The sequence below is a fragment of the Dictyostelium discoideum genome (assembly GCF_000004695.1).
Source record: "Dictyostelium discoideum AX4 chromosome 2 chromosome, whole genome shotgun sequence".
NCBI classification, from domain to species: Eukaryota; Evosea; class Eumycetozoa; order Dictyosteliales; family Dictyosteliaceae; genus Dictyostelium; species Dictyostelium discoideum.
Genome location: NC_007088.5, coordinates 5489806 through 5504890, shown reverse-complemented (window position 1 = coordinate 5504890; position 15085 = coordinate 5489806). Strand labels below are relative to the sequence as shown.

Here is a 15085-nt window from a genome sequence, read left to right as displayed (position 1 = left end):
AAATTGTTGGATGATAAGAGTAATAATAATAGTAATAATAATAATTATAAAAAAAAAAAACTAAAAATAATGTATTATTAAAGTTTTATCACTACCTTTTTATAATATATTTTTTAAATATATTTAAACTCAAAAAAAATAAAAATAAAAATAAAAATAAAAATAAAAATAAATAAAAAAAAAAAAGAATTAAAATTTAATTTTTTGTAATTTTATTCCAATGCACAAACACTTTATATTTTTTATTTATACAAATAATCAAAAAAAAAAAAAAAAAAAAATAACCCCAAAAAATTTTTTAATTATAATAAAATAACATATTTATCTAGATTTTTTTAAAAATTATTTAATTATGAAAAAATACTATTTGTTTATTTTAAAATTATATTTGTCAAAAAAAAAATGAGAAAAAAAAGAAAATAATATACATAAATAGTAATTAATAATCTATATATTTATTGTTGTGTTTTAAAAAATTATTGTTTTCTTTTTATATTATAGTTTTACACTTTTTCTAATCGGCATTAAAAATTCACCACGTGGGTGAGAAAAATCTAATTTAATATTTTTGAGGAAACACAATTTAATAACAATCGAAGTATTCTGAACGTAATGTAACAGGATACATAATTTTATAACAATCTAATTAGTATTTAAAAATACATAATTGCAAAATATTAAATAAGGAATAATTTAATTAATAAAAATAAAAATTCTTATTTTTTTTATTTAAATATTTATTATACACCCACAGCCAATGAGTAAAACCACTATGTTAAAAATAGTATCCCGAATATTTTTTGTCATTTATAATGATTTTTAAAAATATGTGATATTTTATTTATTATAAATTAATTTGTTTTATTAATTAATGGTTTTATGTTTTAAAAAATGAGAATTTATAATAGTCTTATTTCCTATTGGTTGTATTTTATATTATTAAATTATAGTAATACGTTTTAAAAAAAAGAAATTACAATAGTAAAATTTCTCACAATATGGCAAACCGATTCATTTTTTATAATTAAATGACAAATTAATTATTCAAATTCAATGAATGATATTAGATTTTTTCAATTGTAATTAATATTAAATTATATTTATTTTGGCCAATGATTGTTAAGGGTATCAGGAAAGAAAATAAAGTTTGTCGGATATTTTTTTTTTTTTTTTTAATTTTGGTAATTATAAAATAAATTTTTTTTTTAATTTTAAAAAAAAGAAAACCATTAATTATTTTTTTTCATTGTTAAAAAAAATAAAAATTTTTATTAATTATAAAAAAAAAGAAATTAAAAATCATTTTATTCATTATTAAAAAAATTAAAAATGAACCCAAATAAATTATTATTATTATTAATAATTGTCTTGTTGTCTATAAGCTATTCATTAGCAATAACAATGATTAAGTGCACTATTGAAAAAGCTGGAGATATTCCAAATTATGCTGGCCATAGTGTTACTAAGGAATCGGGTAATTTGTTTAATAATAAAAACCAAAATAATATATATAATTAATAAAAATAATTTATTTATTAATTTATTTATTTATTTTATTTTTTTTTTTTTTTCCATTCATATTTATTAAAAAGATTTTAAAGAAGCATTAGATGCACTAAATTATGATAATGTTTATAAAAATGAAGGTACAATAAAAGAAATAGGAAATGTTAGAATTGAAAGAACTGGTTTTGCCATAGTAGGTAACAGAAAATGGAAAGCCGTAGAAGGCCACGTGATCGGCGTCAAAGGAAATTCAACAATTTCACAAGTTGTATTTCCTATTGATTTAAAAGATCCATTTGGTGACATTTCTAGTCAATTGAATCTTGTCAATTGTATGGATAATGCTTTGTATGAATCATATAAATCTGGAAAAGTCTACAGGGTTGTCCGTAAATATTAGAGGAATTCGTGGAAACGAAGGAATAAGATGAAAAATTTTAATTTCCTCCATTTCCTTAATATTTCCTCACAAATTCCTCTTTTTTCTCTATTTCTCCTTTGAAATCCAATAATTTTTGAAGGAAAAGGAGGAAATGGGGGAAAATATTAAATTTCTTTTTTTCCTTTATTTCCTCAAAAAAAAAAAAATAAAATTCCTCTTTTTCCCTTTATTTCCTCAAAAAAAAAATAAAATTCCTTTTTTTCCTTTATTTCCTCCTTTTTTTCCTTTATTTCCTCCTTCTTTTCCTTTTTTCCTTTATTTCCTTAAAAAAAAAAAAAAAAACAATATCCTAATGGTGATTCAATCAACAGATAAAATTTTTTTTTTTTTTTTTTTTCAATTTAGAGAAGATAATCCAAGTATATTTATTAAATATAGTTTTTTAAAAATTATTATTAATCTAATATGAAAAATTTAATTTTTTATTATTTTTTTTTTTTAATTAGAAAAAAAAGAGGAAATCACCACAATTGTTTTTATTTTTATTTTTTTTAAAATTATTTAGTTACAATACGATTCAAAATACTTGGATTGTTATAAAATTATGTTTCCTAAAAAATATTAAAATTAGATTTTTCTCACCCATGTGGTGAATTTTTAATGTGGGTTAGAAAAAGTGTAAAAAACTTATTTATCGAAAACCAAATCAAACCAAAATTTTTAAAAAATGAGAAAGAGATTATAACATTATATTATTTTATTTTATTTTATTTTTTTTTTCTTTTTTTTTTTTTTCTTTTTTCTTTTTTCTTTTATCTTTTTTCTTTTTTCTTTTTTCTTTTTTATTTTTTCTTTTTTTTTGTCTTCACCAATTCCCAGAAAAAAAATTTCAAATTATTGTGGAAAATGGAAAATGGAAGATCATCATATTTATAAAAATGGAAATAATTGGAAAAAAGATTAAAATGATTAAGAAAAAAAAAAAAAAAAAAAAAAAATCAAATCAAATCAAATCAAATCAAATCAAGTCAAATCAAATCAAATCAAATCAAATCAAATCTAATCAAATCAAATCAAATCAAATCAAATCAAATAAAATTAAATTAAATTAAATAAAATTAAACAAAATCAAAAAAAAAAAAAAAGAAAAAATAAAACTTATTAAATAAATAAATAAATAAAATTGGATAATGTAAATTAATTTTTATTTATTTTATTATTTATTTTTTTATTTATTTTATTTAATAACCGTCAATATATTAAAAAAAAAAAAAAAAAAAAAAAAAAAAAAAAAGTAAAAATTTAAAAATTAATAGTTTAAAAAAAAGAGTATTTTTATTATTTCATTTTTTTTTTATTTAAACTTTTTTTTTTTTTTTAATCACTTTAATTTAAGCAATTTTTGTTTGCTTTTGGTAACTTAAAACAAATTAAATGATCAAAGAGAAGTTCCACTACAATGGTTCTGATATAATAAAAAAATATTGAAGCTATGAGGTCTTTTGGATTTTATTGACCATTTTAATTGGTTGATAAACAATTGTTATTATTAATAATAATATTGTTATTATTTTCGTTTTTTCGATATTTCTTTAATTTTTTATTTTATTTTCACAAAGGGAACAAAATATAAAAGTTTGAGCAAAAAATAAAAAAAAAAAATTAAAAAAAATCAAAAAAAAAAAAAAAAAAAAAAATGGTGTAAATTTGAAAGTGAATTGTTAAAATAACTGTTTAAAAATAGTTTTTTTATTGTTTGGGTTAAATTGATAGTTTTTGATATTAAAAAAAAAAATTTAGTATTTTTTTTTCTTTATTATTAAAAATTAATCTTCTTCTTTTCTTCTAATCTCATTACCACTACCACTAAAAATAAATTAATAAATAAATAAAAATAAATTATAATATCAATTTTTTTTTTTTTTTTTTTTGTTTTTTTTTTTTTTGTGTTATTTTTATTAATTTTTTTTTTTTTGCACTACTCTAAAAGTATTTGACAATCTTTTTAATATTATAATCTTTGTAGAAATTATTTATATATTATTTATTTTCTTTTTTATTTTTCATTAACATATAAAAATCTTTTAATATTATTTAATTATTTATCTTAATGGGTAAGTTAACCACCTTAAACATTAATCGTTTTTACACAGAATATTTTTATAAAAATAAAAAAATAAAATAAAATAACAGATGGTTTTTTTTTTTTTTTTTATGATCAAACTAAATTTTATTTTTAAATATAAAAGAAAACAAAACCATATAAATAAATAGTGAAAGTAAAGTCTTTTTTGCTAATTAATTTTTCTTTTTTCCTTTTCACAATTTAAGATCAGCATAAAAGCAAAGAGCAGGAAGTAATTAACAATGAACCAGAGGATTATTGATATTATTTAACAATTCAAGCTGATATACTTTTAATATTATTTCAATTAAAATTTGTTAAAACAATTAGTAATAAAATTGAAAATCAAATAGTAACTGAAATTAAAAAAAAACAATTTTTCTTTTTAAAACATTATAAATCTAGTTTACAGTTTATAAAAAATATTTCAAAAAGTAATAAAATTATAGCGGATTTAGAAATTACAAAATCAAACCTTTTTGTTGGAAAATTAAGGAAAAGTCAATTATTGGGTTTATTTGGTTTAAATTCAATTTTAGGAACCCAATAAAAAAATTTTAAATATATATTCCTTCTAGTTGTTCCTCATAATTACAAAAATGAAAGGTTAATAATTAAATAAAAATTTTGACCAAAAAAATCTTTTTTTTTTTTTTTTTTTTTTTTTTTTTTTTTTTGTTTTTTTTTTTGTTTTTTTTTTTTGTTTAAAAAATATTTATTATTAATTATTATCAAAATTGGTGTTATTTTGAGTTATAAAAAAAAAAAAAAAAAATGAATGGTTAATAATTATAAAAACAATTGTGAAGATTATTATTTTTTGTTTTTTTTTTATTTCTTATTTTTTTTATTTAATTTTAAATTAAATTAATTTTTTAAAGATTTTAATAAACAAAATGTATAAATAGTAAAAAAGATTTAAAAAAAAAAAAAATTTTAACCACCATAAAATACTTTGGTAAGTGGTGATGATCAATCCATTACATATGTGCTTTTTTTTTTTAATTTTATTTTTTTTAAATTTTTTTTTTTAAATTTTTTTTCTTTTTTTTTTTTTTTGGTCACAATTATCATAATTAAAAAAAACAAAAAAAAAAAAAAAAAAAAGCGAATTAGTTTTATTTTTAATGTTTAATAGATAAAACAAAAACTAAAACTAAAAAACAAAAACTAAAACAAAAACAAAAACAAAAACAAGAAAAAACAATTTGTATTTTTATATATATTATTTATTTTTTTTTTTTTTAAAAAATTTTATTTTTATAATAAATTTTTTTAAAATTTAATTAATGGATAATGAAAAATTAAAAAGATTTCAAGAAAGATATGAACTTGAATTAATAGGTGTTGAAGATAATAATGATGAAGATATTGAATATTATAGATTTAAAGAATCTTTAGAAAATGGTGGTGACGGTATTTCAGCCATTCAAAATGGTGGTGATGGTGATGGTGATGGTAATCAAGATAAAAGTGATGCAGATTTAGAGTATGAGAGACAAGCTCAAATTGCATTACAACAACAACAAGAGAAACAAAGACTAATGGAATTAGAGATTCAAAGAGAATATGAAAGATTGGCAGCAGAAGGTCAAGCTGTTGAACAAGATTTCGATTATGAAGCTGAAGAAAGAAAGAGACAAGAAGAATCTAGAAAAAGATTCCTAGAGAGACAAAATAGAAATAAACCTTCACCAAAAAAGAAAACACCTGAAGAAGAAGAAAAAGAAAGGATAAAATTAGAAAAACAAAAAGAAAGAGATCAACAAAGAGAATTAATGAGACAAGCAATGAGTGGTAGTAGTAATTCAAAGAAAGAAACACCATTAGAACAACAACAACAACAACAACAACAACAACAACAACAACAACAACAACAACAACAACAACAACAACAACAACAACAACAACAACAACAACAACAACAACAACAACAACAACAAACAAAACCAAAATCACCATCACCACCTCCACCACAACAACAAGCAGAAGAACCAATTTCACAACCTACATTAAATGATGATGAATATGAAAGACAAGCTCAAATTGCATTACAACAACAACAAGAGAAACAAAGACAGATGGAATTGGAGATTCAAAGAGAATATGAAAGATTAGCAGCAGAAGGTCAAGGTGTTGAAGAAAATATCGATTATGAAGCTGAACAAAGAAAAAGAGAAGAAGAATCTAGAAAGAGATTCTTGGAAAGACAAAATAAATCAAAAGGTGCTGCAAAACAAAAAACACCTGAAGATGAAGAAAAGGAGAGAATTAAATTAGAAAAACAAAAAGAAAGAGATCAGCAAAGAGAATTAATGAAACAGGCAATGAGTGGTAGTGGTACTCCAACGAAAGAATCAAAACAAGAGGAATCAAAACCATCACAAAACGATCAACCAATTTCAAAACCAAAATCACCATCACCAATTCCGCCACCACAACAACAACAACAACCACCACCAGAAGAACCAATTTCACAAGCACCACCAACAGATGATGAATATGAAAGACAGGTTCAAATTGCATTACAAAAACAACAAGAAAAACAAAAACAGATGGAATTAGAGATTCAAAGAGAATATGAAAGATTAGCAGCAGAAGGTCAAGGTTTTGAAGAGATCGATTATGAAGCAGAGGAAAAGAAAAGACAAGAAGAATCTAGAAAGAGAATGTTGGAAAGACAAAATAAATCAAAAGGTGCTGCAAAACAAAAAACACCTGAAGATGAAGAAAAAGAAAGAATTAAATTAGAAAAACAAAAAGAAAGAGATCAACAAAGAGAATTAATGAAACAAGCAATGGGTAGTGGTAATAATACACCAAAGAAGGAAGAACCAAAACCAATTGAAGAACAATCAAAACCACCAACATCCCAACCTAAATCTCAATCACCACCACCACAAAAAGTAGAAGAACCAATTTCACAAGCACCACCAACAGATGAGGAATATGAAAGACAAGCTCAAATTGCATTACAACAACAACAAGAGAAACAAAGACAGATGGAATTAGAGATTCAAAGAGAATATGAAAGATTAGCAGCAGAAGGTCAAGGTGTTGAACAAGATTTCGATTATGAAGCTGAACAAAGAAAAAGAGAAGAAGAATCTAGAAAGAGATTCTTGGAAAGACAAAATAAATCAAAAGGTGCTGCAAAACAAAAAACACCTGAAGATGAAGAAAAGGAGAGAATTAAATTAGAAAAACAAAAAGAAAGAGATCAACAAAGAGAATTAATGAAACAGGCAATGAGTGGCGGTGGTGGTAATGGTACACCAAAGAAGGAAGAACCAGAAGAAGTATCAAAACCAAAAGAAGTATCAAAACCAAAAGAAGTATCAAAACCATCATCATCACCATCACCACCACCACAAGTAGAAGAACCAATTTCACAAGCACCACCAACAGATGAAGAGTATGAAAGACAAGCACAACAAGCATTGCAACAACAACAAGAGAAACAAAGACAGATGGAATTAGAGATTCAAAGAGAGTATGAAAGATTAGCAGCAGAAGGTCAAGGTGTTGAAGAAAATATCGATTATGAAGCTGAAGAAAGAAAGAGACAAGAAGAATCAAGAAAGAGATTCCTAGAGAGACAAAATAAATCAAAAAACCCTGCAAAACAAAGAACACCTGAAGATGAAGAAAAAGAAAGAATTAAATTAGAAAAACAAAAAGAAAGAGATCAACAAAGAGAATTAATGAAACAAGCAATGAGTGGTGGCGGTGGTACTCCAAAGAAAGAGACACCAAAATCACAAGAAGAACAATCAAAACCAATTGAAGAACAATCAAAACCAAAATCTCCACCACCACAACAACAACAACAACAAATAGAGGAGACAACATCACAACCAACATCAAATGATGATGAATATGAAAGACAGGTTCAAATTGCATTACAAAAACAACAAGAAAAACAAAGACAGATGGAATTAGAGATTCAAAGAGAATACGAAAGATTAGCAGCAGAAGGTCAAGGTGTTGAAGAAAATATCGATTATGAAGCTGAAGAAAAGAAAAGCCAAGAAGAATCTAGAAAGAGAATGTTGGAAAGACAAAATAAAGCAAAAGGTGCAGCAAAACAAAAAACACCTGAAGATGAAGAAAAAGAAAGAATTAAATTAGAAAAACAAAAAGAAAGAGATCAACAAAGAGAATTAATGAGACAAGCAATGAGTGGTGTAAGTAATGGTGAATCACCTGTAAAGAAAGATAAACAATCATCATCATCATCATCACAAAAACCATCAGAAGAAGAAAGTAAATCTGATCAACCAACAACAAAATCTAAATCCCCATCACCTCAACCAACAGAAAATAATAATAATAATAATAATAATAATAGTAATGAAGATGATGAATATGAAAGAAAAGCAGCAATTGCATTAAAACAACAACAAGAAAAACAAAGACAAATGGAATTAGAACTTCAAAGAGAATATGAAAGATTGGCAGCAGAGGAGGGTAAATCACCAGAACCAACACCTGAAGAAATTGAGGCAGAACAAAAGAAAAAAGAAGAAGAAATGAAAAGAAGATTCCAAGAAAGACAAAAACAATCAACACAAAAACAAAAAACACCTGAAGATGAAGAAAAGGAAAGAATTAAATTAGAGAAACAAAAAGAAAGAGATCAACAAAGAGAATTAATGAAACAAACAATGAGTGGTGGTGACCCAAATGGTAAATCACAACAACAAAAACAATCTCAACCATTACCAGAAGAACCACCCAAACCAATTTCACAACCTCAAACAACTCAACCAAAACCCCTATCTCCATCACAACAACAACAACAACAACAACAACAACAACCACAACCACAACAACAACCTCAATCACAACCACAACTTCAATCACAACCACAATCACAACAACATCAACCAATTTCATCACAAGATGGATTTAATTTACAATCTCAACAATATTATCAACAAATGCAACAACAACAACAACAATTTTATCAACAATTTAATCAATATAATCATCCATCAAGTCCAAATCATCATAACCAACAACAACAACCAATGTATCATCAACAAAATCAATCACCATCACATAATAATAATAATAGTAATAATAGTAGTAATATATCATCACCACCACCACCAACACATCAAAATATGTATCCATACCCACATCAATTTTATTATCCACCACCACATCAAAACATGTTTACTCAAGAAGATATTGATCGTTTATTAGAAAAACAAAAAAAAGAAATTTTAAAACAAGTAAGTTATTATTTTATTATTTATTTTATTTTATTTTATTTTTTTTTTTTTATTTTATTTATTTTTATTAATTTAATAAAAAAAAAAAAAAGTGTTCAGATGAAAATGCAATTTTATCATTAGAATTAGAAGATTTACAATTAAAATTAGAAAAAGAACAAAGAAATTGTTTATCATTAAAAGGTATATTATCACAATATGAAGCAACAATGAAGAAAATGATTGATCAACCAGCACCAGTACCACAAAACTCTGCAAAACTTAGTGAAGCATTATTAGATAATGAACAATTGAGAAAACAAATCATTGATTTAAAGGAATCCAATTTACAAGCCAACAAAGAGAATCAAATTCATGTCTCTAAATTTAATGCACTAAAAGCACATGCCGAAGCAAAATTAGATAGTGCCTCTGAACAATTAACAAAATTGAAAGAAGTTGCCAAAAAAGAAATTGAAGTACTAACTATTAAATTAAATCGTTCAGAGTCAAAAGTTTCAATTAAAGAAAAAGAAAATGATGAATTGGTTAAATTATGTGATGAATTAATTTTTAAATTACAAACTAATCAAAAATAAAACAAAAAATAAAATAAATAAAAAAAATAACTACAATATTTTTTAAAAAAAAAAAAATAAAATAATAATGATTTTAAAACAAATAATTATCACTGTAATAAAATAAATAAAAAAGTTTAATATTTAAATTATAAAAAAAAAAAAAAAAATTATTATTATTATTATTATTGTTATTATTATTATTAAACAAACTATCATTTATAGAAATAAAAAAAAAAAAACAATAATATTCTCATTGAGTTTATTATTATTTTTTATTTATTTATTTTTTTTATTTTTTTATTTTTTTATTTATTTATTTATTTTTTTTATTTTAATTATTTTAAAAAAAAGTTTTTTTAAAATTTATTTTAAAATTTATTTTTTTAATTTAGTTATAAGATAGAAACCAAGAGCAATTGCACCAACAATTGAAGTTGCAATTGCCACTTTAGCAACAGGTCCATATGGTACGATAGATTTATTTTGATTTGAAGTGTTATCATCATCATCGTCAGAGTCGTCAGAGTCTGAATCAGATTCTGAATCAGATTCACTTTCTTCTTCACTATCTGATTCACTATCTGATTCACTATCAGAGGAAGTATTTTCACCTTTTTGATCTTCTTTACCAACATTTAAAATACTATCTAAAGCATCTCTCATTGGTTGATGATCTGGTTCAATTAAAAGACCTTTTTCATAATATTTGATGGCTTCATCTTTTTGATTTAATTTTTCTAAAGCTTGACCAGCTCTATGATAACCTTTAACCCAATTAGCTTCCAATTTAATTGATTCCAATGCATCTTGAAGTGATTCAGCAAATAATCCAAATTTATAATATGAAATTGATCTATTACTATACAAGAGATGTGATGGTTTAATTGAAATGGCTTTTGAATAACTTTCGATTGCATCAAAGTAAATATTATGTTTAAAGTATTCATTACCTTCAAGTTTATAAAAGTTTGCTAATTCTGCTTGTGATAATATATTTTCATCCTCTTTTTCAACTTCTTCTTCTTCTTTATCTTTTTTATTATCTTTTTCTTTTTCTTCTTCTTCATCTTTTTCATTTTTACCATTTGTTTGTTCTTTTTGTTCTTCTTGTTTATCGTTATTATTATTATTATTATCATTGGATGATGATTTATCATTTTCATTAGTTTCTTTTTTATCTTCTTCATCGGATTCTTCTTCAACTGTTGGTTGTTCAGTTGCTTCAACAACAACAATTGGTTCAGATTCAATAACTGGTCTTGATTCTTCCTCTTCTTGTTGTTGTTGTTCAATAGTTGGTTGTTCGGTAGTGGTGGTAGTGGTAGTAGCAGTAGTAATAGTAGTTTCATTTTTCTCTTCTTCAGTAATAACAGTTTCAGTGACCACAACTGATTCTGTAACAGTTGTAGTTTCTTCTTGTGTTTGTTTTACTTCTTCTTCTTCTTTTTCTTCTTGTTGTTCAACAATTGGTTCTTTAACAATTGGTTCGTCTTGTTTAATTTCTTCTACTTGTTGTTCAACAATTGGTTCCTCAACGATTGGTTCTTCAACAATTGGTTCTTCTTGTTTAACTTCCTCTTCTTGTTGTTGCTCAACAATTGGTTCCTCAACAATTGGTTCTTCAACAATTGGTTCTTCTTGTTTAATTTCATCTTCTTTTTGTTGTTGTTCAACAACTGGCTCTTCTTGCTTAACTTCTTCTTGTTCTTCTACTTGTTGTTGTTGTTGAGTAATTTCTTCTGATGATTCATCATTTTCAGGTTCTTCTTTTTTAATTTCTTCTTGTTCAATTGTTTTTTGAGCATCATCGACTACAATAATATCATCTTTAATTTGTGTGATTTCTTCGGTTGGTTGTTGAACTTGAGTATCTTCAATGGTTTCCATTTTATTTTCTAAATTTTCGATTTTCTCTTTGAGATTATTTAATTGATTTAATATATCTTGTTGATGTTTTTCTAAAAATTCGCTACTATCACTCATGAATTTATGATATTGTTTTACGATTAATAAATATCAATATATATATATAAATGGTGATTAGGAGGAGTTTATTTCTTTAAAAAAAAATTAAATAAAAAAATTTTAAAAAAAAAATTAAAAAAAAAAATTGTATTTAAAAAATAAAAAATTAAAAAAAAAAAATAAAATTTTCGTGAAAAAAAAATAAAAAATAAATTAAAAAAACCGAAATAAAACATAAACGAAAACATTGTTTTTTTTTTATTTAATTTTATTTTTTTTTTTAAAAAGAAATCTATTATAAATTAATTCATTCTCTATTTACTTAAAAAATACATTTAAAGTAATATTTAATTTCAATTTTTTTTTTTTTTTTTTTTTTTTTTTTTTTTTCGATTATTATAAAAAATTTCTAGTGAATTCAAAATATGTGGAAGATTTTTTTTTTAAAACAAGTCCAAACTGTGAAAACTTTAAAAACTGTTGATAAAGGCGAGATTCGAACTCGCGAAGCCGAAGCATAAGAACTTGAGTCTTACCCATTTGACCACTCTGGTACTTTACCCTTTGAAATCCATTGTAATGATGGCTCTTTTAATGGGACAACCACATGCCAATTCAAAAAAAAAAAAAAAAAAAAAAAGGGACAACCACATGGCACAAAAGAAACAAACTCATTCACGATGAAAAAGAAATAATAATTCACAGACAACAAGTCATACTTGAACTAATTAAAACACAAAGAGCTGCATGGGACAGGACACAAGCGGTTATAAACAAAACATTAAGAATCAAATCAAAGCAACGGCCAGAAGAACAAAATAAATTAGACTCACTAATCTCGCTAAAGCTATTACAATTTAACAGACAATGGAACTCACCTCTTCACGCAATAGAACTTCCTAAACATCTCAAAAAATACAATAATTCACTCAGTATTTTCTATAAATAAATAAAAAAAAAAAAAAAAAAAAAAAAAAAAAAAAAAAAAAAAAAAAAAAAATTGGGGAATAGAAATCTTCAACAGACTAGACATTCCATTAACAGCCAACGCCATAGCCATTATTTGCGAAAACATCTGGAGAAGAAGAAACAAGAAAATCCACGAAGGAATAACACTCAAAAACTTAAGAAAACAACTACTAGTACACGAACTAAAGAAAACTCAAACAGCAGCCTGGGAAAGAACAAAAAACAACATATACAAACTAATCAGACAAGAAAAAAAAGCACCCAACAACGAACAAATAAAAAAATTCAAAAACATCATCTCCCTACAACTCGAAAGATTTAGCAAACACTGGAACTCACCACTACACACAGTAGCACTACCATCAAACCTCAACAAATATATTACGTCACTAAACACACTCTACACCCTCAACTCTAAAAAAAAAAAAAAAAAAAAAAAAAAAAAAAAAAAAAAAAAAAAAAAAAAAAACCATACAACCTTAAAAGGCACCTGTAATATCTAATAAGAAAATTAATAAAATGAGTTATATCTCAAGAAGAAGCAACTAAAAATTTCGTTATTCCATTCAAAAAAAAATGGGACAACCACCAGGATTGGAGTGAAATTCTGGTCGAAATTGTAAATGAAATTGTATTTGAGTGTAATTGAAACTTTCAATTGAAATTGTAATTGTAATTGAGACTTTAAATTACAATTCAAATTGCAATTTCATTTACAATTTCAACTAGAATTTCAATTCCAATCCTGGTGTTTTTCATTTAAAAAAAAAAAAAAATTAAAATATTAAAAGTGTTAGTAAGATTTATAAATCATAAAATAGTATATGATTATATATAAAAAAATTATGCCTACTCTAAATTATCATTTATGTTCAATACCATTTTTTATTATTTTAATCTTGTGTGAATAAACAGTTTCCTCTCATAAAGGATTTACATTGTAATGATGGTTCTTTTTGACCACTCTGAAACTTTACCCTTTGAATTCCATGGTAATGATGGCTCTTTTTAACCACTCTGGTACTCCACCTGCTGATAATCTTCACGAAAAGGTGAATCTTTTTGACATATATGGTAAAGATGAAACGGTTGATAATGCTAATGATGTAGATGATGATGATGATAATGGTGATAATAGAGATAATGGTAAAGATGAAATGGTAGTTTGAATATTATTTACCACATTGTTTATTTTATTATTTATATCAAATTATAAAAATTATCATAAATATTTTGATGGGATCTTGTATTAATATAATTAGAAGCCCCAACATCTTAAATATTATTTATTAGATATTCTTGCTCTTCTTTTTCATTATTTGGATCCTCTGATAATTAATATTTCCCAAAAAAAATTATTCATATTTATAAAAATTAATTCACAAACATTACATCAATTTATTTTAAAAACAAAAAAGTAATAAAATTTTTTTAAAATTTGTTTCTTCGAAATGAAACAATAAAATAATAATAATAATAATATATTTTAAAAAAAAAAAAAAAAAATGTAATAAAAAAAAAGATAAAATGTAATAATAAAAAAAATAAATTATAATAATAAAAAAAAAAAAAAAAAATTTGAAAAAATTTTACTATTTGAAACATGTGTTTGTTAAATATAATTTCAAAGAAAAAAGAAGAAAATAAAATATGTCTAAAATTAAAAAAAAAAATTGAAAAAAAGATTTTTTTTAATAATAAAATTTAAATCTCATTTAAATTAAGATAAAAATAAATATAATAAAAAGTGAAAATAGTATTGACTATGTTCTAGATAAAACTATAAATTTCTTTGAAATCGAAATAAAATTTTAATGATAGAAATAATAAAATGCAATTTTTTATATTAATTTTTTTTTTTTTTTTTTTTTTTTTTTTTTTTTTTTTTTTTGAAATAATAACAAATGAATTGTAAAAATAATTCACTTTAATTTGAACAAAAATCAAATGAAATTTCAAAATAAAATTAAAAATATATATATTTTAATTTATTGGCTTTTATTAAATTTTATATTAAATTTATTTTATTACTTTTATTGTTTTTCAGCATTATTTTATTAATCTTTTTTATTGATTTTTGTGTTTTTATTTATTTATTGTTTCTGAACTCATTTTTTAAAATCTTTTGCAAAGTTTTTTTTAGAAATAATAAGAAATAAAAATAATTATTTCTTTTTTTCCCATTTCTTTTCTTTTCTTTTCTTTTTCTTTTCTTTTTTTTCTTTTTGAATTTTTTTTTTTTTCTGGATCAAAATAAAAGAAAATAACATTTGAAAGAAGTGGGGATAATGCGGTTTAGTTTAAACGATTATGTTCCCAAAAAGATCATTTTTTTGAA

At 23.1% G+C, this 15085-nt stretch overlaps 5 protein-coding genes and 1 non-coding gene across 6 annotated transcripts; 4 read left to right on the top strand and 2 right to left on the bottom strand.

The window, feature by feature from the left end:
- Positions 1-1401: 1401 nt before the first annotated feature.
- Positions 1402-1895, top strand: DDB_G0275949 (hypothetical protein; the record flags this gene model as incomplete). Its single annotated transcript, XM_638303.1, has 2 exons — positions 1402-1474; positions 1593-1895. Coding segments are annotated over 2 exons (376 nt in total), but the record flags the coding sequence as incomplete, so codon positions are not given.
- Positions 1896-4294: 2399 nt separating this feature from the next.
- Positions 4295-4563, top strand: DDB_G0275435 (hypothetical protein; the record flags this gene model as incomplete). Its single annotated transcript, XM_638617.1, has 1 exon — positions 4295-4563. A coding segment is annotated over one exon (269 nt), but the record flags the coding sequence as incomplete, so codon positions are not given.
- A 739-nt stretch (positions 4564-5302) lies between these two features.
- tacc1 (transforming acidic coiled-coil-containing protein) lies at positions 5303-9831 on the top strand (the record flags this gene model as incomplete). Its single annotated transcript, XM_638616.1, has 2 exons — positions 5303-9253; positions 9346-9831. The coding sequence occupies 2 exons, from the start codon at positions 5303-5305 to the stop codon at positions 9829-9831; spliced, it is 4437 nt and encodes a 1478-aa protein (XP_643708.1).
- A 357-nt stretch (positions 9832-10188) lies between these two features.
- DDB_G0275389 (hypothetical protein) lies at positions 10189-11796 on the bottom strand (the record flags this gene model as incomplete). The annotated part of the gene is made up of 1 exon (XM_638615.1): positions 10189-11796. The coding sequence occupies one exon, from the start codon at positions 11794-11796 to the stop codon at positions 10189-10191; it is 1608 nt and encodes a 535-aa protein (XP_643707.1).
- Positions 11797-12259: 463 nt separating this feature from the next.
- On the bottom strand, positions 12260-12340 carry tRNA-Leu-CAA-1. The gene has a single exon. It is a non-coding gene; the product is annotated as a tRNA-Leu (tRNA).
- A 1405-nt stretch (positions 12341-13745) lies between these two features.
- On the top strand, positions 13746-13916 carry DDB_G0275387 (hypothetical protein; the record flags this gene model as incomplete). The annotated part of the gene is made up of 1 exon (XM_638614.1): positions 13746-13916. The coding sequence occupies one exon, from the start codon at positions 13746-13748 to the stop codon at positions 13914-13916; it is 171 nt and encodes a 56-aa protein (XP_643706.1).
- Between the last annotated feature and the right edge of the window lie 1169 nt (positions 13917-15085).